Source organism: Phragmites australis, chromosome 18, assembly GCF_958298935.1.
Source record: "Phragmites australis chromosome 18, lpPhrAust1.1, whole genome shotgun sequence".
NCBI classification, from domain to species: Eukaryota; Viridiplantae; Streptophyta; class Magnoliopsida; order Poales; family Poaceae; genus Phragmites; species Phragmites australis.
In genome coordinates, this window is record NC_084938.1 from 19,274,786 (window position 1) to 19,298,159 (window position 23,374).

General features: G+C 42.2%; 2 protein-coding genes across 9 annotated transcripts; both read left to right on the forward strand.

Annotated features, from left to right (window-relative positions):
- The first annotated feature begins 1,404 nt into the window (after positions 1 to 1,404).
- Positions 1,405 to 6,284, forward strand: LOC133899809 (uncharacterized). Of its 5 annotated transcripts, none has more exons than XM_062340875.1 (7): positions 1,723 to 1,863; positions 2,896 to 3,019; positions 3,484 to 3,544; positions 3,645 to 3,758; positions 4,214 to 4,930; positions 5,019 to 5,232; positions 5,318 to 6,284. In XM_062340875.1, exons 2-7 carry the CDS (start codon positions 2,961 to 2,963, stop codon positions 5,848 to 5,850), a joined length of 1,698 nt encoding a protein of 565 aa, XP_062196859.1. In that variant the 5' UTR covers positions 1,723 to 1,863; positions 2,896 to 2,960; the 3' UTR covers positions 5,851 to 6,284. The 5 variants fall into 5 exon arrangements, with proteins under 5 accessions (XP_062196858.1, XP_062196859.1, XP_062196862.1 ...); XM_062340876.1 differs by lacking the exon at positions 1,723 to 1,863 and adding an exon at positions 2,379 to 2,393; XM_062340874.1 differs by lacking the exon at positions 2,896 to 3,019 and having other exon boundaries at positions 1,405 to 1,863; positions 3,450 to 3,544.
- Positions 6,285 to 16,671: 10,387 nt separating this feature from the next.
- Positions 16,672 to 23,026, forward strand: LOC133898313 (heavy metal-associated isoprenylated plant protein 26-like). Of its 4 annotated transcripts, XR_009906226.1 has the most exons (8): positions 16,678 to 16,978; positions 17,064 to 17,145; positions 17,279 to 17,575; positions 19,788 to 19,910; positions 21,133 to 21,278; positions 21,439 to 21,478; positions 21,736 to 22,327; positions 22,458 to 22,696. XR_009906226.1 is itself a non-coding variant. In XM_062338962.1 (3 exons), exons 1-3 carry the CDS (start codon positions 16,967 to 16,969, stop codon positions 17,461 to 17,463), a joined length of 279 nt encoding a protein of 92 aa, XP_062194946.1. In that variant the 5' UTR covers positions 16,803 to 16,966; the 3' UTR covers positions 17,464 to 18,483. The 4 variants fall into 4 exon arrangements, 1 of the variants encoding a protein (XP_062194946.1); XR_009906227.1 differs by lacking the exon at positions 22,458 to 22,696 and adding an exon at positions 22,708 to 23,026 and having other exon boundaries at positions 16,672 to 16,978; positions 21,439 to 22,327; XR_009906225.1 differs by having other exon boundaries at positions 16,673 to 16,978; positions 21,439 to 22,327.
- Positions 23,027 to 23,374: the final 348 nt, after the last annotated feature.

Here is a 23,374-nt window from a genome sequence, read left to right on the forward strand (position 1 = left end):
GAAGTTTCTCCATGGCGAAAAAATAGAAATATCAACTCAAATGTCTTTCTTTTATCGTAAAAACAAGAACAACTTTTGACTTTGCGTTGTTTATTCAACTTTTTTTTGAGGATTTGTTGTTTATTCAACTTTTAAACTACACTTCTTCTCGAGATCTGCTAATTCGCGCGCGAGCCAAGCCTCTCACAATGCTAATAGTCAGTGGAGCATGGCCTCATTGTGTCGGCCCAAGTTTGAGGCGCGGCATCATCTTAATGACAACTTAGGGTCAAGTCTGACCCTTAGCGTGTCATTTTTTCACTAATATTTTTCTCATATGATGCATGACAGGTTAACAACAAATACTAAGATGATAAAATCAAGACACTTAAGAAGCATATAATTTTTGCAATTACGAATATATATTTACATTCATCTTTTCAAAGCATGTAGTAATACAACAAATTTTAATATTTATTAATTAAATATGAAAAATAATATATCTAAAATTTAAACAACCATATAATGAGCATGCAGATGGAGATACTATATCAAGCAAGAAGAGAGAAACAAAGAAGAAATGGAGCACAAATAACAACAAGAAAAGGCTTAATATCAATATGAGAGGTTGCCCAAAGTTTACAGTTTGGCGCCAGAAATAGATTAAATGGAGCATGTTTGAATTAATCTGAGAACAAGGTTTTGTGCATGTTGAATTTGTTTTATTCAAATTGAATTAAAAAGAGAATATCACATAAAATGATAAAAGGCATATAAATGGAGCATTACAAATTCTTAATATTAATATGAGATTCAAGGTTTTGTGCATGTTGAATTTGTTTTATTTAAATTAAATTAAAAAGAGAATATCATATGAAATGATAAAAATGCATATAAATGGAGTTACAAAACAAATCACTTTTTCACCTAATAACCTAGGGTTGGAAACATTTTTATAAATTAGTACATCACATGTGAAGAATATTAGTGATTGTTTTAGATTTTTGAGAATTTATTTGAGGCATTAAAGATTTCTAAAATTTATAAAAGTTAACTTATTTGGAGAATTTTATTAAATATTTTCTCAAGTATTTTTTATCAAACCATTTAAAATAGGTTGCTAGTGAGCTCTAATTTACTTATTAAAATATTTAAATAAAAAACTTCAATTTTCATGCGAATTCTAGCTTCTAGCTTCTCGTGAGCACGACGAACGGGGCATATGCTGTATTCGACATCTCAGTTTTCAGTAAATTAAGTTCCGAACACACACGTTAATTTTATAAATACGATAACATATCGTTTATTTTTATCATATATCGTACATATTTTGTATATTTTTTAATTTTAGTCCAAATAAATAGCAAAATTCTAAAAAAAATTCGCGTTCAGCATCCCATCCCATTTGTCTTTACTTCCCTGTCCGCCCACCCCCTACGCCATTATTCTCTCCGCAAATCTGACCCTCTCCCCTTCCCCTCGTGCGAGCGAGGACTCACCCGACGCGACGCTAGGGTTCCGCGGCGGCGGCGACTGCGGCCATGGACGAGACGGCGGCCCTGGCGGCGGCGAGGGGGAGGTGGATGCAGTGGGAGGAGGTGGTGGTGTCCAACGACCGGGGCCGGCGCCTGGTGCACTACTTCCTCCGCCGCGCCGGCTCGGAGGAGAAGGAGCTGGCGGTGGTGGGGCGGGAGCGGAGCCCGCGGCACATGTCGTACGCCGTGCAGGGGCGGTTCCTGCGCTCGCTTGCGGCCGCCGCGGGGGCGGCGGCGGTTGCGCCGTCTTCGTCCCGGTCGCCCGCGTTGGCTGGGGCGGAGGGCGGCGCTCCGAGGAAGTGGCGGTCGAGGCGGGAGGTCGTGGACTGGCTGTCCTCCCTCGTTTCCGGTAAGATTTGTGTGCTTGGGTTGTATTCCTGGTGATTTTCTGGTAGATTTGGGTGATTTTGTGCGGGGCTCGTGGCGTTTGGTTCTATTTCTAGCTCGATTTGGTGGAGGGGAGGAGGCGATGTTTGCTGCGGTTCCTGTGCGTTTCGTGTTGAATTTTCGCATGTTTTTTTGGTCGGATTTAAGGTGCCAAGACGCTGCTTCCGTCTTTCTGCTCCGCTTCGCAGCCTGCTTGGATGAATTTCAGGCCGTGAAAGGCGAGAGCGTTGGGGGCTCAGGATTCCTTGGCTGATTTGCGTGGTTCCCGTTTTCGAGGTGCATGTTTCGGATTCCTTGGCGGATTCGCGGCTGATTTTTTTATTTTGCTTTGGGCGCGTCTCTTGTTTGTGCGTCACGATGATTTCCCCCAAAAATTGCATTTCGTCTACCATATTTCGCCCGCTTTGGCCGATTTATGAGCAACGTTTCTCGCCGATTTGTTTTCTGCAGGGCCTTGCGGCGGCTAGGTAACTATGGAGGATTAGGTTTAGGGTAAGGAGCACGGATGCTTTACTACCATTTCCTGCTGCGACTAGCTTAATTTGAGCAAGAAAATCGTCCTCTCGTATTATCCCACATTCCCGGTTCTGAAGTAGAAACACGCATTAGTTTCTGTTCTTGCCATGTTGGGTTCGGTTCCTGTCTAGTTTTATTTGGAAGTGGAAGATCTGCTGGATTTCTCTGCTCTGCTGCAGTCTTTTTGTTTCACCAAATTTGCTGGGCCACTGAGGCAGTGCTTGTTGCCATTCTAATGTTTAGAAAGCAGTTGCCTTCTACTTGATTAGACTGGAAGGACATGCTTTCCATCTCCATAGCTAACACTGGAATTCCGGTCTATTTGGTTAGCTTCTGTAGGTTAATTTTCGTTGTTTGTCGAATCGGGTCTAGGTTGCTTTGCGGTTTCCTCTGGAAATGCCTTCAATCTCGTCTGGTTTTGTCTAGTAAAGTAATATTTTGGTTACCTGCGAAACTCATGCCTTCTCCTTTTCCATAGGATTATGGAGAATACAGGTGTGACTCAGTGGAAGCCGCTGCTGGCTTCCTTTGGGCCAATTGGGTATGCTTGCGTTTGGGAATAGAGAAAAACGAAGCAGCAGCGTGAATGTAAATTCAACCAGGTGCCGTTTTGATCTTACCATCCTGTGGCTTTCCAGGACACCTCCATGAAACCAATCCACAATTCAATATATGATGCCTGTTTCAATCGTACGATGAATGTTTCTGTGAAATAAGCTCCGGCTCTTTCAAGCAAGAGTTCTAGTGGAAATGATTTGTATGGCTTGAAGCACCGAGTTCACAATGGGATGAAGGGGCAAAACCGGGCATGTAACATATGTAAAATGAAAAGTTGCTGTAAATTAAATGTGCTACCATCTTCGGCTCGTTCCTTTTCTTTTTCCTTTTTTTTTTGTTTGCTCTTTGCTGTGCTACTTTGTTTGGGTGTAGAGTTGTTTGCTTTGTTCCATACTTAGGTTTCAATTGAAAGCTTGCTTTGACTCAGTTGTTTTCGTCATTTTCTTATTCTTATGGTGAATGCTGCTTTTACAGGTTCTAATCATGGTTCCCCCTCGATGGCTAATAGGTTCAATGGGAATTCATATGATGACAATGATGTTAACTGCACTGAAGTTACTGCTTCGAAGGTACATAATTGTTTTGGGATATAGTCTTGCCTTACTTATGTGTCAAAAATATTTCTGATAACCCCCATTCTCTAATGCGTATTCTCTTATGTCTGTTCAGGATGTTTCGTCTAGGGAATTTTCGAAAGATTTCACATGGGTAGGAACTGCATGGTATTGCCAAAACCGATGGAAGCACTACAAGTCTTTCTCCCGTAGGGGAATTACTATCTCTGTATGTCCACACTCTGCTCACTTTCATGTGTTCACCTGTCAGTATGTGCACCTCTGCACCTTGCCTAATGAAGTAGCAAAGATAGCACGCTGAACTAAATCCATAGAAATGATCACACTTTTGAACACCATACATAGAGGCTGACATAACACAAGCCCTCAGGAAAAAATGCAGTACATTCCTGAATATTATATGGACAGTTTATGACATAGTGGATGGATTTTAATAAAGAAAAGCTATGACATTTTGTAATTGACTTCTTTTACTTATTTAATATACGGTGTTATTCTTGTTTATTCTTTTGTTATTCATACTGTGAGATGACATGGAAGGACTGGTATCATAGAAAGTTGAAAATAAATGAACATGGAATGTCAATATTTGTTACCTACAGCTTGAACTTTTTGAGGTTTAAGTGTTGAACCTTTGTTGATATATTTCTGCTATGTTCATAGGTGCATAGTTTTGTATACATTATGAGTGAAGAGATGAAGAGACTCGTTGCCTATGTGGAGGATCTCTATGAGGATACAAATTCGTACAATATGGTCAAGGTACGATGGTTTGACAAAGTTGACGAGGTTGGTGTTCCATTGCCCATGGATGTCAATGACAGAGAGATTTTCTTTTCCCTTGGTCGTCAAGATCTCAGTGTTGAATGCATTGATGGATTGGCTGCAGTCCTGAGTGCTCAACAATTTGAAAAGTTCAAGAATGGTATCAAATACAGCAATTGGGAACCTTATCTTTGCCGCTGGCAGATTGACAATGATGAGGTCAAGCCTTTTGACATCAGCCAACTGCAAGGGTATTGGAGCCAGGAAGTACTTAGGACCATGTTCAATGCAGCTTCCTCTCTGAAGGTGCGTTTCAGGGTTACTAAAGTTGGGCCCAGTTGTGATGGAGGGCAGAAGAGGAAGCGTGATGAATTCGACAATGATGCTAGTCCACAGAAGTTCCTTTGCTCTGGTGCTTCCGGTTCTGATTTTTTCAAGGATGCTTTGTATGACAACCGTAAACACATATATCCTGGTTGCCATGCTGAAGTTCTGTCGCAAGATAGTGGTATAAGGGGCTGCTGGTTTAGATGTTTGATTTTAAAGAGGCATAGAGATAAAATCAAGGTGCGCTACCTAGATCTCCAGGATGCTGATGACACGGGAAATTTGGAGGTGTTAAGTTCACTCCTCTATTTATTTACGTATGCTCACTACAGTGGATTTTGATTTGATCTGATCTTGATCGAATTTTACTCTGCAGGAGTGGGTCATGCTAACAAGGGTTGCTAAACCTGATCACTTGGGCATACGCTTCATTGGAAGGCCCATGGTTCGCCCACAACGTGTCCAAGACATCAAGGTCCCTTCCATCTTTGATGTTGGAGCCATTGTTGATGCATGGTGGCATGATGGCTGGTGGGAGGGAATTGTATTGCGGCAGGGGAATGACAGACGTCTACAAGTTTATTTTCCAGGTAACTGCACTCCAGATTAGGAGCATGTGTATGCCTCTCAATATTATTGAAGCTTTGTAATTTACTTTTCTGTTATGTATCACAGGAGAAAAGCGAGTGGCTGAATTTGGTGAAGATGATTTGCGGTATTCCCTTGAGTGGGTGGGTAGCAAATGGAATCCTTTGAAGGAAAGAAAAGATATTGCAAACAAACTGTCCTCTACTGCATATTCTGAAGGTGAAGGGTTGATTGGCAAACAAATTTCACATAAAGGTAACCCATCTCCAAAACCAGAATCACAAATGGAGGGCCTTCAATTCCAGAGGTGTGATGACAAATTGTACGTCAGCAAGATCTCTCGTGATCAGAAACGTGTTCTGGCTGATCTCACAAATGATCTGAAGTTTGATAACCTGAAGTGGAGGCCAAGAAAGCGGAGTAGGAGATCTGGCTCAAAAAGGCAGTCAGACACTAGCAGCGGAAGCAGCAGCCAGGAGAGAGACATGGAGTCATCCAGTCCCAGTGGAAGTTTTGTGCAGCTTAATTCTGCGACTGACGAGGAAATATGCAAGAGCAGTGGAGAGCAGCGTTTTATGGGTGTCCCCGTGCAGGTTTCCAATCTGGTGATGTCCAGATGAAAGCTGACTTATATCATTCGAAGGCTAACATGTTTATGCTCTTCCTTTCTGGAGTTCTGCAGCCTCGGTGAGATGTGATTTTGTGCATCCCCAGGATATTGTCACCACCACCTGGATCCAGATCTTGGGAGTTTTGAAAGCATCTGTTCTGATATTGGTAGTTGGGACTAGTTTACTGCTTGTATTTATGACTGACCCGGATAAGTTTTACCTGTTCTCTGTAACATTCTAGGAGTAGATAGGAGCTTTAACGTCCTGTTAAGGAAAGGAAAGAATGGCTGAGTTTTGATTCCAGTTTCTAGAGCTTTTCCTTTTTTGACAATCCAGGTCCCTCCTAAGTTTGTTCCTCCCGTCTTGTAGCTGCAGTGCTTCTTATATAAAGTTGTACTATCCTATACCCGGAGAAATATCATAGTGCTTCTGTTGTTTCTAAATTTTGTGTTTTCCCTATCCAGATATTGTTGAATTCTGTTACCCAACTGCAGTATGCTTATTATGTCCGCTCTGGGTGTTAATGGAATGGTTGTGAATGAAGTGCCTGCAAGTAGGCTTTGTTACGTCCACTGTGTTGACGTTCAATGGTTGGTAATGGCAGGTTTGGCTTTGCTGGTCTTTTTGGTAGTCAATTTTTCTGTTGCAGTTACGGTGAGAAATCGTTTAAGCAGTATTTTAATTAAATGTGAGGATAATTATTTGTTTAATCATGATTAGTTAGAATTTAGTAGTCTCTATACGTGTTTTGCGTTTAAGATCGGAAAATATGCCTTTCTAATATATAATATCATAATAAAGTATAAGAAAGAGTGATTGATTAAATTATATTATAAATTTTTAAACACTTAACTATTCACATAATTTATAATAAAATGAAGTTAGCAGGGTAAAAAATAGATTACTTCATAACTAAAATAGAAAATTCGAAGCGGAAGTTAGGTGAAACTATATGCCTTTAAGGTTTCGATCAAAAACACGTCACACGAGTAATTTGCGCTACTTATTTCCGCTACCTCTATTGGCGGACGTGAAATAACCAAACACGAGCTCATTCTCATCGGTAAAACCTGAAAGAGCAGCGTGAGTACGAAGATACTCACAAGATTTAATCTATAACGGACACATATAAATAACTCGACTTCAATGATTATGCATTGAATCATTAGCAAGTAATATGCCACAAGTTTAAGTAAATTCACATGGTAAGCCACCTTAATACCTATATGTGAGCACCTATACTTAACCACATATCCTTTTGTGCACTATAACCCTCAACTTGCATATAAACGTAAATGGAACCATCTCATAAACATAACTGTAAATCGGACCATTTCAAACCCATCCCATCCAACCATACCACATATCTCACATTCGTAACTCTACAACTACTGCAAATGGATAAAAGTATTGAAGTACCCCGGGTTATCCCTGGTGCTTAAAACCATTATTATACCAGTCCCTGAATCAGTCGCTGGTAAATAAGAGTCTTACAACAGGTATTATCAATGCCATACAACACGAGGGACGGTGAGCATAATCCACCATCCTAATAACACGTACAACACTAAGCCCAAGTGCATTATAAAAAGAGTCCACGACAACAGAGTACACATCAGAGGTAGCATGACGAACACGCCACTCCACATGCAACTTGGGTGCGGACACGACAAGACCTACTCGTTAGTCTCACCGTCTGCTTCGGTGAAGTCTGGGTTGTCCTCTGAAAGCACAAGCAAGGGTGAGTACAAGAGTACTCAACAACTCTCAACCCTTACCCTACAGCAGGGGTACAAATACATGCATAAGAGGATGTTAAGGATAGGCTGTAAGGTTGAATTTTGCAGAAAGCTAAGTTGTACACATGCAGGGTTCAATTTATGTAAAGCAGTTTATGTAAACGATATCGGTAATAAATATGGTTGTTCAAATTTTATTGTTACTGGACACCTCGTTCACAGCAACCCACAGCACACTGCCGGACCTATATTCCAAAACAGGGCATACCTAGCCCACTCACTCACAAGGAGAACACATGCAACCCATGCTAGTTGCTACGACCGAACCATAGTTCGTCCATGACCGTGGACACGACTATTCGAATAGTTTTACCTCTGCAGAGTTGTACACTTTACCCACAAATTGAGCTCGACAACAATCCACCGCCATGGAAGCGCGACTCAACAAAGCCATTACCCACTACAACATTATCTCACTAACCGCCTACGGGAGCTAACCAGGGGTTCATGACCTTTAGCTAGGCCTCCAACCGGGTTGCCAAGTCTGCATCGCCTGTACCTGCTCCATGGTTCCCCGTTGCACGACTGCCTCCAGACGGTAGTAGACTAGCTGGGGGATTTAGACTAAGCCCTGCCCATACAGGGTCGAGTGGTTGTACTGTATAGACTAGGTAGGATGTCACATCAACTCGGTCCTTAAACGAACCAAGGCAAACCCCTTCACATGGAGTCTGCCACACGGGCAGCACTCCTCCCGAAGCCTGTCATACCGACAGCACTCCGGCTCCCTAAGCATTCCCGAAGGAACCCTGATTTGCTCCGATTCTAACCCCAACTCAGGTATTTATCATTATCATCCAACAAGGCTCTACCCATCCATAATCCACACAACACCAACTCCAAGTTTTACACTTTTGAAAAGCTAGATGTGATTAAGCATGAAATAATGGTAAAGGTTATCGTTCCTAAGCATACTAGCACAAGGTGATCGCGTAGGCAAAAGTAAAGTAGCCATGGCGAGACCCTAGGTTTGCCAAGATTAAGCACACAGGATAAACACGAACGGCTGGCTACGCTACATTAGGTTATAGCTAGATCAACAGTTTAAAATATGCCAACTAGTAATACTGTATGCATTTTATCGAAGTAAAACGGTTGCTACGGGTAGTGTTGATAAAATCGGGTTCAATATAGTCAAAGGGAAACGGATTGAGACTTGCTTTCATTGAAGTCCTCGAGGGGGTCCTGCTCGAATTCCTGGGTTCCTGGCACCTGCTCCCCCTCCTCAACGAGATCTTCGGCTTCTAAACGCGACAAACAACCAAGCAAACACACAAATAAAATATAATTAAATTTGGAATAATTATGAAAATAGTATGAAAATGTAGAGCTTGAATTTAGAAGAATATTGGTGGAAGAATCATCAAAATCGGAGTTGAAATGGAGGATTTATGGGCTTCGGAAGTTTGCCGGGAGAATAAAAGAAAAAAAGGGGAATATACTCGGAATATTCTACTGAAATTTGGTTTTTCTGGAAAAAGAGAAGGGGTACTGTTCATAGTGGCCTACCGTGCGGCTGGTTTCCTTGGCTAACGGGCCGGCCAGTAGGCCGAGGCCCAACTTCGGCCTACGGGGAAGGGGGGGGGGGTGAAGGAGACGGCCGGGGAGACGGCGTTAAAGTATTGGGCCCCCCTAGCAGCTTAGCACAGAGAGAGGGGGAAAGACGGGAGGGCGATGGAGGCCTGACGGCACTCTCGGCCGAACAGCCTCGAGCGGTGCCGTCGCTCAAACTCCGACCCGCGGCGGCGGGCTCGTCGGAAGATGGCCGGAACGGCCTTCCAGGCAACCGTTCTCGACGGTTAAGACACTGGGGGAGAGAGGAGGACAAAGGGAAACCATTTTGGGGCTTCTTGAGCTACGACGATGGGTGAAACGTGCTGGCGGTGAGACACCATAGATGTTACTTGCTGAGCTCGCCGTGGTGCATGGTGGAGGTCAGAGGAGATGCGGAAAGGCATAGGGGAGGGGGGCGGAGGAGTGTGAGTGGGTGCTCGGGAATAGCTCCTTGGTGAGGGAGTCGGCTTGGTGGGGGAGATCGAGAGGGAGACTCGGTGCATGGCCGGAGTAGAGAGGGAGCATCGAGGGAGAAGGAGAGGATCCGGTGGCTTGCCTTGGCAGCTTTGGCGAGCGGTGGTGAGGAGTGGCAAGGCTCGAACACGAGTATTTATAGGCGGGAAAAGGCGAGGGCTTGCCGGCAACGGCACGACGGGCAAGGACGACGGCGAGGACGCGCTCCCGAGCTCGGCGCAGGCGGAGTAAATGCTGCCGTAGGCAAGTGGTTCGGAACGGGCAAGCTCGTACGAACGCGTGCGGTGCTTTGGCGCCACGGCAGGGGGCCAGGGGTGAGCAGGCGACACGGTTACATCCGGTGGCCAGCCTCCCCGGGTTCGGTCGCCGATCATTCTGCGGGGGGTCACTTGCACAAGCGGCCTAGGCGAGTGTCCAGTGCACGAGCGTACGCGTACCGGCGTGCGGTCGGTGCTGACCAGGGAAGAAGAAGGGGGGGGGGGGGTGTGCGCTCGGGTTGGGCCGGCGTAATGCTGAGAGAAGGAGAGAGGAGGAAGCCGAGTGGGCTTAAAGAAAAAGGGGCGGCCCAGGGGAGAAGAAATTGGTAGGCCGACTGTGGAGAAGAGATAGTGGGCCGGTCGGGTGGGGAAAGGGAAAAGAAAGAAAGGAAGGTGGGCCAGCTAGGGTGAAAAAGGGAAGTTGGTCCAAAGGGAAGGGGAAAGAGTTTGGGATTTTGAGCTTTTGGAGGAGAATTTGAGATGGTTTTTAAATTATTTTGAAAAGATTTATTTGAAAATTTTTGAAATTCAGTTTGGCCAAAACTGGGATGTTACAAGTATACTCATAACCGAGAGCGCGACAATTCAAATTATTCTTCCACCCTGTAGGGGTACAACTTACCCACACGACTCGAGGACCATTCGACTTGAGTGGCCACACAGGCCTACACAAGGGGGTACTCGTGTCAACCTTTCTCATACCCAGAAGTACCCACTTGCGCAGGCCCCTATGGCATCGGGTTTACCACGAGCGTGTCTTGGACACCTCCGACTACCCACCACCTTGCTTCTCCCTTTTTTCTCTTACGTGTCATAAGGACGCACGACAAGCATCAGCACGATGTATGGTAATTGGCTTATCTTACTATTAGATCAACATGTGGTTAGTATGGAAAATGCTATAGTCAACTGCAACAACGTACGATGCTTAAATGATGCAAGCGATCCATGGCATCCAGGTTCCTCTCCTAAAATACACCGAGGAACTCCTCCGGTGAAGAAGATACCCTTAGCATCGCCCACATCCCACCTCATACTCACAACTCATACAACCCACATCATTATCATTGTGTTTGTAAATAACAAGTAAGCCCTAAGCTCGCAAACAATAGTTGCACCATCGCTCGACTTCTATCGGGGACCTATGTATTTTTAAGTATTTTGAATGACTCTTAAGTTAGACATCAACAAGTTAACAAGGCTACAAGGATATGGATAATCAACAACTCAAGGTAGAGATCATGCAATTTAATATAGATTCTACCCATATGAACCCGACATCGACTCGCTAACCATGCAAAGGTACACAAGCGACAACTTATCAATTTAGACTCAATTCAATTCAAACGAAGGTGCAATATGCTTAGATGCTTGCCTTGCTGATCCGGTGTTTGACTAATACTCCCTGCGCAACACTCTCAGAACTCAGGTAGATTGGCATCGCTTTCACTCGCTTGTACCGTCGGCGCAACACTCTCTAAACGAATCAAGAATGCATTACATAAACACATGAATGATGGAAAAACGTGCAATTGATGCATGCTTGGATAATAATAGAACACCGCGTACCGAAATCATTTACAAAATACCGCCAAATGATTAGGGTCCCAAAGTTTGAAACCTCGGATGAGATAACCTAAGTGCACAAAGCCTTGAAGAGCTGGCGGTCAGACCGACGTGCAAGTGACAGTCAAATCGTGAGCGTGCAGAGAGTTTAGGGCCCTAGTGGTCAAACCAAAGGCATGGTGGTGGTTAGGCCGCTGACCAACAGTCAGACCGGCACTAACGGTGGTATGACTCCTAAATTCAGATATTTTGAACCGACCTACTGGCGGTCAGACCGGACCTAGTGTCAATCAGACCGCTAGACCCTACTGGAAGCACCTTCGTGGGGGTCATCGGTGAGGACTCCAGCGAAATCTTCGATGATGAAGGGCACAAATAAGACAAAGGGAATGCATTCTATGATTGTTCAAATGACATTCACGATATGAACACGTAAAACCCCTAAAATGAGATCTAGACCTAGTATTCACCAGGGTTTCATGATGAAAATTGAAACGTCAATCACCTAGGGCTAGGAAACGACGGGAAAATGGTAGGAGGATGTTTACCTCAGTGTAGAGAAACTTTGTATTGGATCAGAATCCTCCAGGGAAGTTTCGATCCACCGATTGGACTCCCAGAGGGTGAATGAACTCGTGGAGAAAGAAACGGTGAGGAAACCCCTTCGTCTAAGAGGAAAGGGGGAAGAAGCTCAAGGAAGTCCTTTGGAGAGCTCGTGAGAGTTCCCACCATTGATCTCCGGTTGTCAAACACATCGAGCGGATATCATCTTCTCTCTCTAGGGTTTGGGGAGGGAGGGAGTGAGAGAGTGAAATGAGAAAGGGAGGGAGAGATAGAGACCGGTTGACCACTTAAGGGGCAGCTTTGCTGCGCTCTAGTGGTTAGTCTGCGAGAAGTGTCAGTCAGACCGCGGGAAGCCCACGTGGCAAGCCTACGTAGTTGTCCACCTGGCGGTCAAACCGCAGTTGAGCCCAATCAGACCGCGAGAAGGGTTTTTGCTGAATTTTATTCTAATCCCCTTCTTTTCTTTCTTCTTTCTTTTCTTCTTTTCTGTAAGGTATTTAGGGTCTTCCTATCTCTCACTATATCATTTTCACTCCTAAAATATCCAAAATAATAACTAATCACATAAAACATAACCCCATAATGATTATGCAGGCTTAGTCCCGTAATTAGCATTTTGGAATGTGACAAACATCCCCCCCTTAAAAAGAATATCATCCAGAGATTCAACAAACTCAGGAAGAAGGTGACGGCGGTGGAATGGGAAAGACTTCTCCACAAATGGAAATGAACCTCGTCAAAATTCATCGAGGGAAAGAAAAGACAACTATTGGACCCTCATAAGAGCAGGCGGTCAGATTGCAGCTAGTCTCGGCCAGACTGCGGCTCGGTTAGACCGTCAAAATGATGATAGGACCGAAATCTATACAAAAAGTTTTGGGCTCTAAATGACTCTGACGATCAGACTGACAAACCAACAACAGTCAGACCGCAAGGAGTATGTTCTCCTGGTTCGAAAGGTTTCTAAGTGCAATCCTTTGGGAACACACTTTCCATTCAATATGGTGATAACTATAGACATGTGACATGCTCCAATTATGCAAAATTACAATGACATTTACAAGTTCTCTAAAAGTTCAGAATATTCGGAGCGGATTTTATGCTCATGCTCCTAAGTTGCTTTATCCTCGGTGTGGTTGCTCTATTGGACTTTGATGAATTTAATAGAGTGCCGTCGAGTCTTGAGTTCCGCTTCATCCAAGATTCGAATTGGTCGCTCGTAATATGAGATATCCGGTTGCAATTCTTGATTTGCATCTTCAATGACTTTGGTTGGAACTCAAAGGCATTTCTTTAGTTGCGAGATATAAAACACATTGTGAACGACGGAGAGGGACGAAGGCAAGTCCAATTTGCAGGCCACCTCTCCACGCCGAACAATGATTTGGAAAGACCCTACATAACAAGGCGCCAACTTCCCTCGGACTTGAAAGCATCAAACCCCTTTAAGAGGTGATACCTTTAGATATACAAAGTCCATAATATCAAACACATGTTCTAATCGACGGTGGTCCACATAGCTCTTCTGTCGGGACTGAGCCATGAGGAGACATTTGCGAATAGCCCGAACAAGCTCTTCTGCCTATTTGACCAAATCTGGGCCTAGAAAGCCCTTTCACTGGATTCAGATCAATTCAACGACGTTTGGCATTTTCGGCCATAGAGAGCTTCAAACGATAACATTTCAATGCTCGACTGATAACTGTTGTTGTAGGAGAACTCGGCAAATGACAAGTGAATTTCCCACTTCTTCCTATATGTGAGAGCACAAGCTCGCAACATATCTTTTAGAACCTGATTTACCCTCTTGATTTCACCATCGGTTTGAGGGTGGTAGGCGGTACTATGGAAGAGCCCGGTTCCCATAGCTTCATGAAGTCTCCTTTATAAATATGAGATAAACTGAGTGCCTCGATCGGAGATGATCTTCTTTGGAATCCCATCAAGGCAAATAATTCGAGTGAGGTATAACTCCGCATATTGCTTGACTGAATACATGATCTTGACAGGAAAGAAATGAGCGGACTTTATCAATCGGTCCATAATTACCCAGATTGAGTCATATCCATGAGAGGTCTTTGGCAATCTGGTAATGAAGTCCATTAAGATATTCTCCTACTTTTAGGAGGGAATAAGCCATGGTTGGAGCGTATCGACGGGTTTAAGATGTTCGGCCTTTACTCTTTAATAGACGTTACACTCAGTAACATATCGAGCGATTTCTCGCTTCATGCGAGTCCATCAGAATCTTGGCTTGAGGTCTTGGTACATCTTAATACTTCTCGAATGAATGGATAGCAAAGAATCATGAGCTTCATCCAGAATCTTCTTCCTCGGTTCCTCAACCTTCGGAACAACTAATCTCTTCTCAAACCATAGGACACCCTGATCATTTTCAGAAAAAGCATGTGTTCTTGCCTTCCTTCATTTTCTCTCGTATTCGGGCCATGCCATTGTCATCCTTTTAAGCTTCTTTGATCTCATCCTTTAAATTGTTCTTATACCCTGCAGGGGTACAACTTTACCCACACGACTTGAAGACCATTCGATTTAGTGACCGCACAGGCCCACACAAGGGGTACTCGTGTGAACCTTGCTCATACTCAAAACTACCCACTTGCACATGCCCCTATGGGACTAGGGTTACCATAAGCGTGTCCCGGACACCTCCGGCTCCTTGCCACCTTGCTTCTCCTTTTTTTTCTCTTACGCGTCATAAGGACGCACGACAAGCGTCAGCACGGCGTATGGTAATCGGCTTATCTTATCATTAGATCAACATGTGGTTAGTATGGAAAGTGCTAGAGTTAACTGCAACAATTGCTCGACTTCTACCAGGGATCTATGCATTGCTAAGCATTTTGAATAACTCTTAAGTTAGATATCGTCAAGGTTAACAAGGCTACAAAGATATAGATAATCAACAACTCAAGGTAGAGGTAATGCAATTCAATATAGGTTCTACCCATATGAACCCGATATTGACTCACTAACCATGCAAAGGTACATAAGTGACAATTTATCAATTTAGACTCCATTCAATTCAAACAAAGATGCAATATGCTTAGATGCTTATCTTGCTGCTCCGGTGTTTGACTAATACTCCTGGCGCAACAGTCATAGAACTCAAGTAGATTAGCGTCACATTCATTCGCTTGGACCGTCAGCGCAATGCTCTCTAAACGAATCAAGAATGCATTGCATAAACAAATGAACGATGGAAAAAATATGCAAATGATGCATGCTTGGATAATAATAGAGCACCGATTTTAAAAATATTTGCAAAATTCCTCCAAATGATTAGGGTTTCAAATTTTGAAACCTCGGATGAGATAACCTAAGTGCACAAAGCCTTGAAGAGCTAGCGGTCAGACCGATGTGAAAGTGGCGGTCAGATCGATGTGCAAGTGGCGGTCAGACAGCGAGCATGCAGAGAGTTTAGGGCCCTGGCAGTCAAACCGAATGCATGGTGGCTATCAAACCGCCGATCAACGGTCAGACCGGCCATAACAGCAATCTAACTCTTAAATTCAGATATTTTGAACCGACCTATTAGCGGTCAGACCGGCCCTAGTGACGGTCAGACCGCCAGACCCTGCCGATAGCACCTTCGTGGGGTTGTCGGCGATGACTCTAGTGAATCCTTTGACGACGAAGGGCACCAAAATACTCCATAGGACTAAGGGAACGTTTTCTATGATTGTTCGGACGACATACATGGTCAAAACACATAAAACTCTAAAAATGAGATCTAAACCTAGTATTCATCAGGTTTTCACTGCGAAAATCGAAACGACGATCGCCTAGGGCTAGGAAATGATGGGAAAATGGCAAGGGGATGTTTACCTTGGTGTAGAGGAACTTTGTATTAGATCGAAATCCTCCAGGGAAGTTTTGATCCACCGATTGGACTTTTGGAGGATGAATGAACTCGCGAAGGAAGAAACGGCGAGGAAACCCCTCCGACGGAGAGGGAAGGGGAAAAAAGCTCAGGGAAGTTCTTCGGGGAGCTCATGAGAGTTCCCACCGTCGATCTCCGGTCGTTGGACGCGTCGAGCGGATCTCACATTCTCTCTCTAGGGTTTAGGGAGGGGGGGGGAGTGAGAGAGTGAGGGAGAGATAGAGACTAGTCGACCACTTAGGGGGCGCTTTTGCTGCGCTCTAGTGGTTAGACCGTGAGAAGGGCCGGTCAGACCTCGGGAAACCCACGTGGCAGGCCTACGTGGCTGTTCAACTGGCGATTAGATTGCGGTTGAGCCCGATCAGACCACAAGAAGGGTTTTTACTAAATTTTATTCTAATTTCTCTATCTTTTCTTTTTTCTTTCTTCTCTTCTTTTCTCTAAGGTATTTAGGGTCTTCCTATCTCTTACTATACTATTTTGATTCCTAAAATATTCAAAATAATAACTAATTGTATAAAATATACCGCTATGATGATTATATATATGCTTAGTTCTATAATTAGCATTTTAGAATGTGAAACTGGTAACTGATAAGTTACCATTTTCTCCGCACCGTGCTAATGTTCAACATTGCACTTTGAAGATTCCGATCGTGCTGTCTGATTATGCTATGCGCAAGAGTCCACCTTGACGGAGCCCGTGTCCAAAGCATCCTCATGGGGCAAGAGGATAGGCTAGGGAGCTAGGAAAAGGACCACCATTGGTGCCAGCCAGCCTTCGTCCTTGGACCAGAATCCGATTCCAGCAACCTCGACAACGCAAAAGCAACGCGTCAATCCGAATCCTCTTGACCCCACCTGCCACCATGTGCCCCTCTCCCCTCGCAAACTTCTATTTCTACTTACGCTTCTCTACCTTTGCCGGAGGATGAACCCTTGCACTCCACCTTCCTCTCCGGCGAGACGAAAGCCGACGGCGCCACCACCGGCTATTGAGCATTGGGATTCATGAGCGACAAGGTAACGTTGACGATCAACGTGACAACGCTTTGTGCTGCTAGGAATATACTTGTCGGAGTGACTGGGGTTTCTCTTGTGCTTGCAGTTCTACTGCATGACCCTTAGGATGAACATCGACTGCAACGGGTGCTACCAGAGGATCAGGAGAGCTCTCCTCCACATGCAAGGTCAGCTGAAAAAACAAAGCCGCAAGCATCACCGCCTCTCTCTCTTTAGTAATCCAAGCTCCAGAAAATTATGCTTGGGCATGCATGATCGAGTGACCAAACAACAGCGACTCTGTTTGTGGCATGTGTGAAGACCTGGAGAGCCACCTGATCGACCGGAAGCAGCACCGGTTGAGCGTCTGCGGCGCCTTCGTGCCGCAGGACGTCGCCATTAAGCTCCGGAAGAGGACAAACCGCCGCGTCGAGATACTCGAGATCAAGGAGGTCGACGCCGGAGCCGACCCAGCGGCGCCGAGCGGCGGCAGCCACCAGCCCTGAAGGAGTCCCGCAGGACAACCTTCCAGACCGTGTTGGCGTTGCCTGATCAAACTTCAGCTCTCATGACTTGAAGACGTCAGTCCTGAGAAGTCGAAGCAAAGCTGAGCTGCTGGTAAGGAGCCCATCTCATGTAAATGCCTAAATAGTCTCGAGTCTCATATCAATAAGAAGAGTCAGCTCCTCTGAGCAAAAATGTAGTCTAGCTACTATTCATATCGCCGGAAGGTTTCAGATTTCAGAGCGTCTGTAATTGTTAGTGATAGGCATCTGTGGTGCTTCCTCTCTTTATGAATATATGACAGTCCCTAATTAGTAACTTTAACCATCAATCTTCGTACGAATACGTGTTACTAAAATGCATAAAAATATTATGTTTCAAAGTCGCATCGAATTTTAAAGTGCTACTTTTTCATGCCACCTCTCTAAATTGTTTCCTCGACATTAGGAGTCAACCTAGACCCTGACCACTCCCCGAAGAGATCCTCTAATTGCGCATGATGTCGCCGCTGACACGTGAGTTAACTTTTAATGAGTTCCGGTGACATCACCCTGTGTAATTAAGTCAGAGAAACCGCGTCCGATCACTTGTAACTGACAGCTCTGAAAGACACCGTTCAATTCACACCCATTGTTTGTTCCGTTCTTCCTAATCAACTTGCGACAGATACATCGTGGCTGGTAGGAAGCGTTCATTCACGCTGATAAGTTTTTTTGGTGGCTCACCGATTCCTTTTCACTCTCACAGCCTATTTTTGGCCATAGTGCACGGTCTTCACCTCGGAGTAAAGCGCATACAACATGAACATTACTACGTGACGGTCGATTGAAATTTCGTTCTGTCTCACACAACGGCGTGTCCATGCGATCGTGTCGTGATTCGTGCGTTTTTTAAAACCGAGCCTGGATCGTTTTATGTGTTATTGGGCCTGCCACATGCTATTGGATTTGGACCCAACACATATTAGGTGTGCCATTTCGACTTCCTGTTTCATCAAGACTTCGAGAGAGGGAGAGAGAGACAGAGAGCAAGGTGGAGGCAATTTCTTCCGCGGCAACAACGATTTTCAGGCAGCGGAGCCCCGGTGGTGGTTTTATTCTTTGTATTTGGTCAATCTCCTTGTTCCTCTCTTGCGCATGCAATAGGCTGTCGTGTGCTCTATTCAGTGGCAATTCCCCCCCTAACGCTTCATTTTTCGTTCGATTTGTTGTCCGTGCATGTGTTATTCGGTTCAAATTGGTTGATACGCTATGTAGGGTGCTTTCTTCTTATCAGTTGGATTCAATTTTCTATGATTTAATCTAGTTTCTTTGGATTTTGGTTGGCTAGGGTTTGGTCATTCTGTTCCCCATTTGCTTTGTGCGTTACTAGTGAATGATTAAGCAGTATAATGTGGATTATGCTTTGTGTGTTAGTAGTGAATAATGGATTATGCAGCCTGATTTGGGCAGTTAACAGTGGTAATGAGGCTACTTTGTTTCGGCTATTTGTTGTTGTTGTTGTGGTGGTGGTGGTCGATATTATTTATATCTTTTGTTATGCTGATGGTTATGGATAAAGATACGCGAAACATGTTATTTACATCCTTTCATTAGTAAGTGTTTGGAGATAGAGGTGTAGGTTATGCCTAGTATGTTGAGGTTTTGTACCTGGTGATGTGATTGTTTTTGGTTGGTGGTTCCATTTCTGTTATTTGGAGAAGAGATTGTCTTTGGTTGGTGGTTCTATTTCTGTTATTTGGAGAAGATATCGACTGCACAGAATGCATATGCGTTAGTAGTTCTCGAACATGATCGTGCAGTTGGGTTGAATGGTGTGTTAAACTATACAGCTTTTGCTTAGACTTCATGGTTTGGAATTTGGACCACCACCATTAGTCTTGCAGTATCTCCATCAATGCATCTATCGTGTCTTTTTCTTATATACATTTTGCAAATAGTTCTTATTATGTGAAATGGTCATGGATTGATGAGACTCTATGTTGGAAAGAATCTTTGTGTTTGCTATGGAATAATAAATTGGTAGCAATGCTAGAAAAGATGTTTATCATTAATTGATTCTCTTGCTATGGATAAAATGATAAATGTTACTGATAAGCAGATTACACTCATATTATGTAGTACTGCTTAAAGAGTTATTTTCTTCCTCAAATAGTGGAATTTTTTTTGTTATTTGATCAAATCAGTTCACTTTCTTGTTACAAAATCATGGAATTATATGACAGTGAGTTGAGTATAGTTATCTGTATTTTTATATGAAAGAAAATATTTGTCAGGTTCTTGTATTTGTTTCATATATTCCTATACTTGTTCCATATGTTTGTTAGGTTCTGAATCATGGATGATGATGAAGATATTTTTCTAATAATGAATCTGTTCATAGCAATGAAGAAAGTGAGGTTGAGCTGAATTCTAAAGAAGATAACTTAGAGATAAGTGCCAATAGCAAGGTAACTTATATAAACTGTCTTTTGCATATTTTTTTTAAAAAAAATTTGTTTAAAAATTCTTGCTTTGAATGTTGTTATTTTTGTTTAGGCCGTATGTTCCTTAGAAGATTATTTTGATGACGATAAGCTTTTTAAGAGTTCCAAAATTATGAGACATGTATTTGTATCTGTTTCTTAGCTTAATATGCAATCAATTCAAGATATGTTGAGTTTTAAATTTGTAGTTGTGAAAATAAATATTTATCAAAACATAGATACAAGAGTAGTTAAATTGACTAATACTTTTTGTTTTAAATTTGCAAATGTCAAAATCAATTGAGTCTAATATTGGACATCTAGGTTTACGGTCTCGTAGTAAAGCTGAAACAAGGTTTTCCAAAGGAATTTCTGCAGCTGGTTGCAGTAAAGCTGTCAGTAGATGTAACCATTCATATTTTAGGGACATTATTTTGTCTCTATACTAGCATAGGAGAGATGTTGTGGATGATTTTGGTTTTACTTTTCTTCTTGAATATGATGGTTGTCCTGTTCTTAGAAACTTTGTTCAATGGATAGCAGATCAAGTTGATATCAAATGTTTAGATATTTGTCCTGGTGATAAGGTTTCTCCTTTATCTGTCCATAAGGCCTTGGGTCTCCCAATAGGTGGTCGAGATATTAGAGAAACTAGAGAATTTGGAAAAGCTTATTTTCTGACAAAAATGAAAGAAACTAACATTCCTCTAATTAAGTCATTTGGGTCCAAGATACTATCAAAAGAGGAGGTGGCTGATGATCAATTTTTCTGATATTTCATGGTTGTGGCATTATCGACATTTTTATGTCCCAATTCGAGCATGAAACCAAGTCCAAAGTACTTCAGTCCATCACTGATGTTCCCACTGCAAGGGAATGAAACTGGTCAAAATTTGTGTACGAAAGGTTATTCGATTCTATCAAGAAGTACATGAATAAGAAGAGAAAAACCTTGGGTGGTTGTATATACTTCTTTGATGTATGTGTTCCGCAGACCCTTTGTATTTTAATCTTTTTACATCTATCTTTGATCATTCTGTCTTCTCATACTACTCTAGATTAAATGTATTAGGGTGCAGTATGGTAGTATCACATTGCAATCATGCATTTCTTGTTTAGTATTTTTCTTATTACTAAGTTTTTATTTTTGTTATCATAACATATTATAATCAACTTTAACTGTCGTTCATTACTGGTTTCATTGTAGTTGACTATCTTTATTTCCTTCAATTTGGGTCTCAAATGCAAGCAATTCCTCCTACTCTACCAAGAAGAAGAGTTTGGAAAGGTTCAATAATCAAGAAATGCAGCTCTTATGATCATGTTTCTCAGAATACTTTTGGAAAGCGTCCAGTGAGTCTATGACTTTTAACCATTAACTATTATTGCTGTCCATTAGTTTGTTATGTAGTACTGTATAAAATTTAATCTATTTATAATATTTGGATGTTAAATCTATTGAAGATACTTGCTATGCTCCTGTTTTACTACCTGATCAAGTTGCTTCTTTTAGGTAATCCCTCAATACAAGATTTGGGTACTTACCAGATAATGTAAGCTAGCATTACCTTTGTCATTTTCAGTTTTGCTAAATTCGAGATATGATTATTCTTAATACTTACTGTTGTAGTAGTTTACAAAAATAAGTATTAAATTGCATGTTTGCCTTTTAATAATTGCTATTATTGTTATGTGCAAATCTATTATATTAAGTGTGCAATTTTATTTTTTTGTTTCCTATCTTTTTGAACTCTATATTTCTAGATATTCTTAAGTACTTGTTTCATACAATATTTTATTCTGTTTTTAGGTGAGAGATGATTTATGTGGGTTGTACGAAGGTTTTTGTGATAATGTGTTTCATCCCTCATACCATGGTCCTGATCAACTTGTTTTTGCTATGTTCCAGTACCTTCATGATTCTAGTGTTAATGTACCTTCTAACTCTAAACATGTTCCTGATAATTTCAATAATTGGCATTCAAATATTAATGATGATGCTAATTAGAATGAGAATTTGCCAAATGATAATTTGAACAAAGATGTAGTGCAAGAGCAAGAAGCAACAGCTACTGAAGTGCTTTCATCTAATGACACATATGCTCAATCTGATGCTAATAATGTTGCTTCTCAAGCTACTGTCATAATTCCTTAAGATAACACTACATCTAAAGGTATCTGTTTCAGTTCATTTGTTTCTTGTTTACAACTCTTTGAAATCAATTTACTAATCTTTATTTTTTTATATAACTTATTTAGATTTAGGTAAAGTTTCTATTCCAAAAAAGAATAGTAAAAGGCAATGTTTGAGTCCTCAGTCTTCAGAATTTGTTGCTTCTAGAACTCAACATCGACTTTCTCAAAGACTTGGGAAATCACCTTTGAGCCAGCCTGTCAATAAGGTTTGTGATGTTGATTCATTTTGAATTTCATTATGTCTATGTAGTGTATATGTCCATGTGAATTTCAATATAATCCTTTTGGTTCTGTTCATTTAGTGAAATTTATTTACGAATTGTTTTTCCCCTGTAGCTTAGTGGCAAGGAGAATCCAGTTGTTGTTGAAGAGGCAATTGTTGGAGTCTCAAAAGTTCCCAAAAAGCGTCAAACTATTAAAGAAGCATTAGATGAAGTTGATAGGATGCATGATGAATATAATTGTGCTAAAAAAACAAATGTTGATGCAACTAAAATTGTAAATCATTTTCTGAAATTTTACACTAATTTGTATATATGTTATTTTTTCTTTTTGTTACCATAAGGTGCCTCTTCTTTATTGTCAGATTTCTAAGAAGACTAAGATTAAACAAAGTTGTGCGGCTCCTGTTGCAAATAAGTCTGGATGTGATGAAATTTGTGAAATGTCTAAGTCTGTATCTGCCAAAAATAACATGTCTTCTACTTTGAGAAATGAGATTGCCCATGATTCTCCAATTGCAAATGTTCATGTTATTGATAACGTTGAAGTCTGTATCTGCCAGAAATGACATGTCTGTATCACAAATGTTGTTTTCATGTTAGCTATTATATGTGTATTCTTATTTAATTTTTTAATCTTCATGATAATGATAAGGTTGAAGTAGCAGCATATGAGATTGATGTATCCAAATATGGTTCCCGAAACAAGGCCATTACTTATGATTTGGGAGATAAGGGTTAGATTTGTATTTCACTCGCTTATTTTGAAGTCAACATTTTCTTCTTTTACCTGCATTTCAGTTCTCATTTTTGTTTGTACTTGATGTTGACTAGAGGGGGTGAATAGTCGTTTCTGAAAATTAAAACTTTGCAGTGGATTAGACAGTGTTCGGAAACTTCGGCTCAATCCGGATACTCCGGGTTCCGGAGTATCCGAGTTCATCCGCATTGTCCAGACTATACAGGAACTCGAAATCAAAGTAAATCTAAGCAAGTCTAATTTGGTCTACGAGTTACCACAGGCTCTATAAG

Coding starts and splice junctions, on each gene's coding strand:
- LOC133898313 (XM_062338962.1), top strand. Junction 17,146..17,278: donor AGCTCTCCTCCACATGCAAG/GTCAGCTGAAAA, acceptor GCATGTGTGAAG/ACCTGGAGAGCCACCTGATC.
- LOC133899809 (XM_062340874.1), top strand. CDS start 1,521: ATGGACGAGACGGCGGCCCTGGCGGCGGCGAGGGGGAGGTGGATGCAG. Junction 1,864..3,449: donor GCTGTCCTCCCTCGTTTCCG/GTAAGATTTGTG, acceptor CTGCTTTTACAG/GTTCTAATCATGGTTCCCCC. Junction 3,759..4,213: donor GTAGGGGAATTACTATCTCT/GTATGTCCACAC, acceptor CTATGTTCATAG/GTGCATAGTTTTGTATACAT.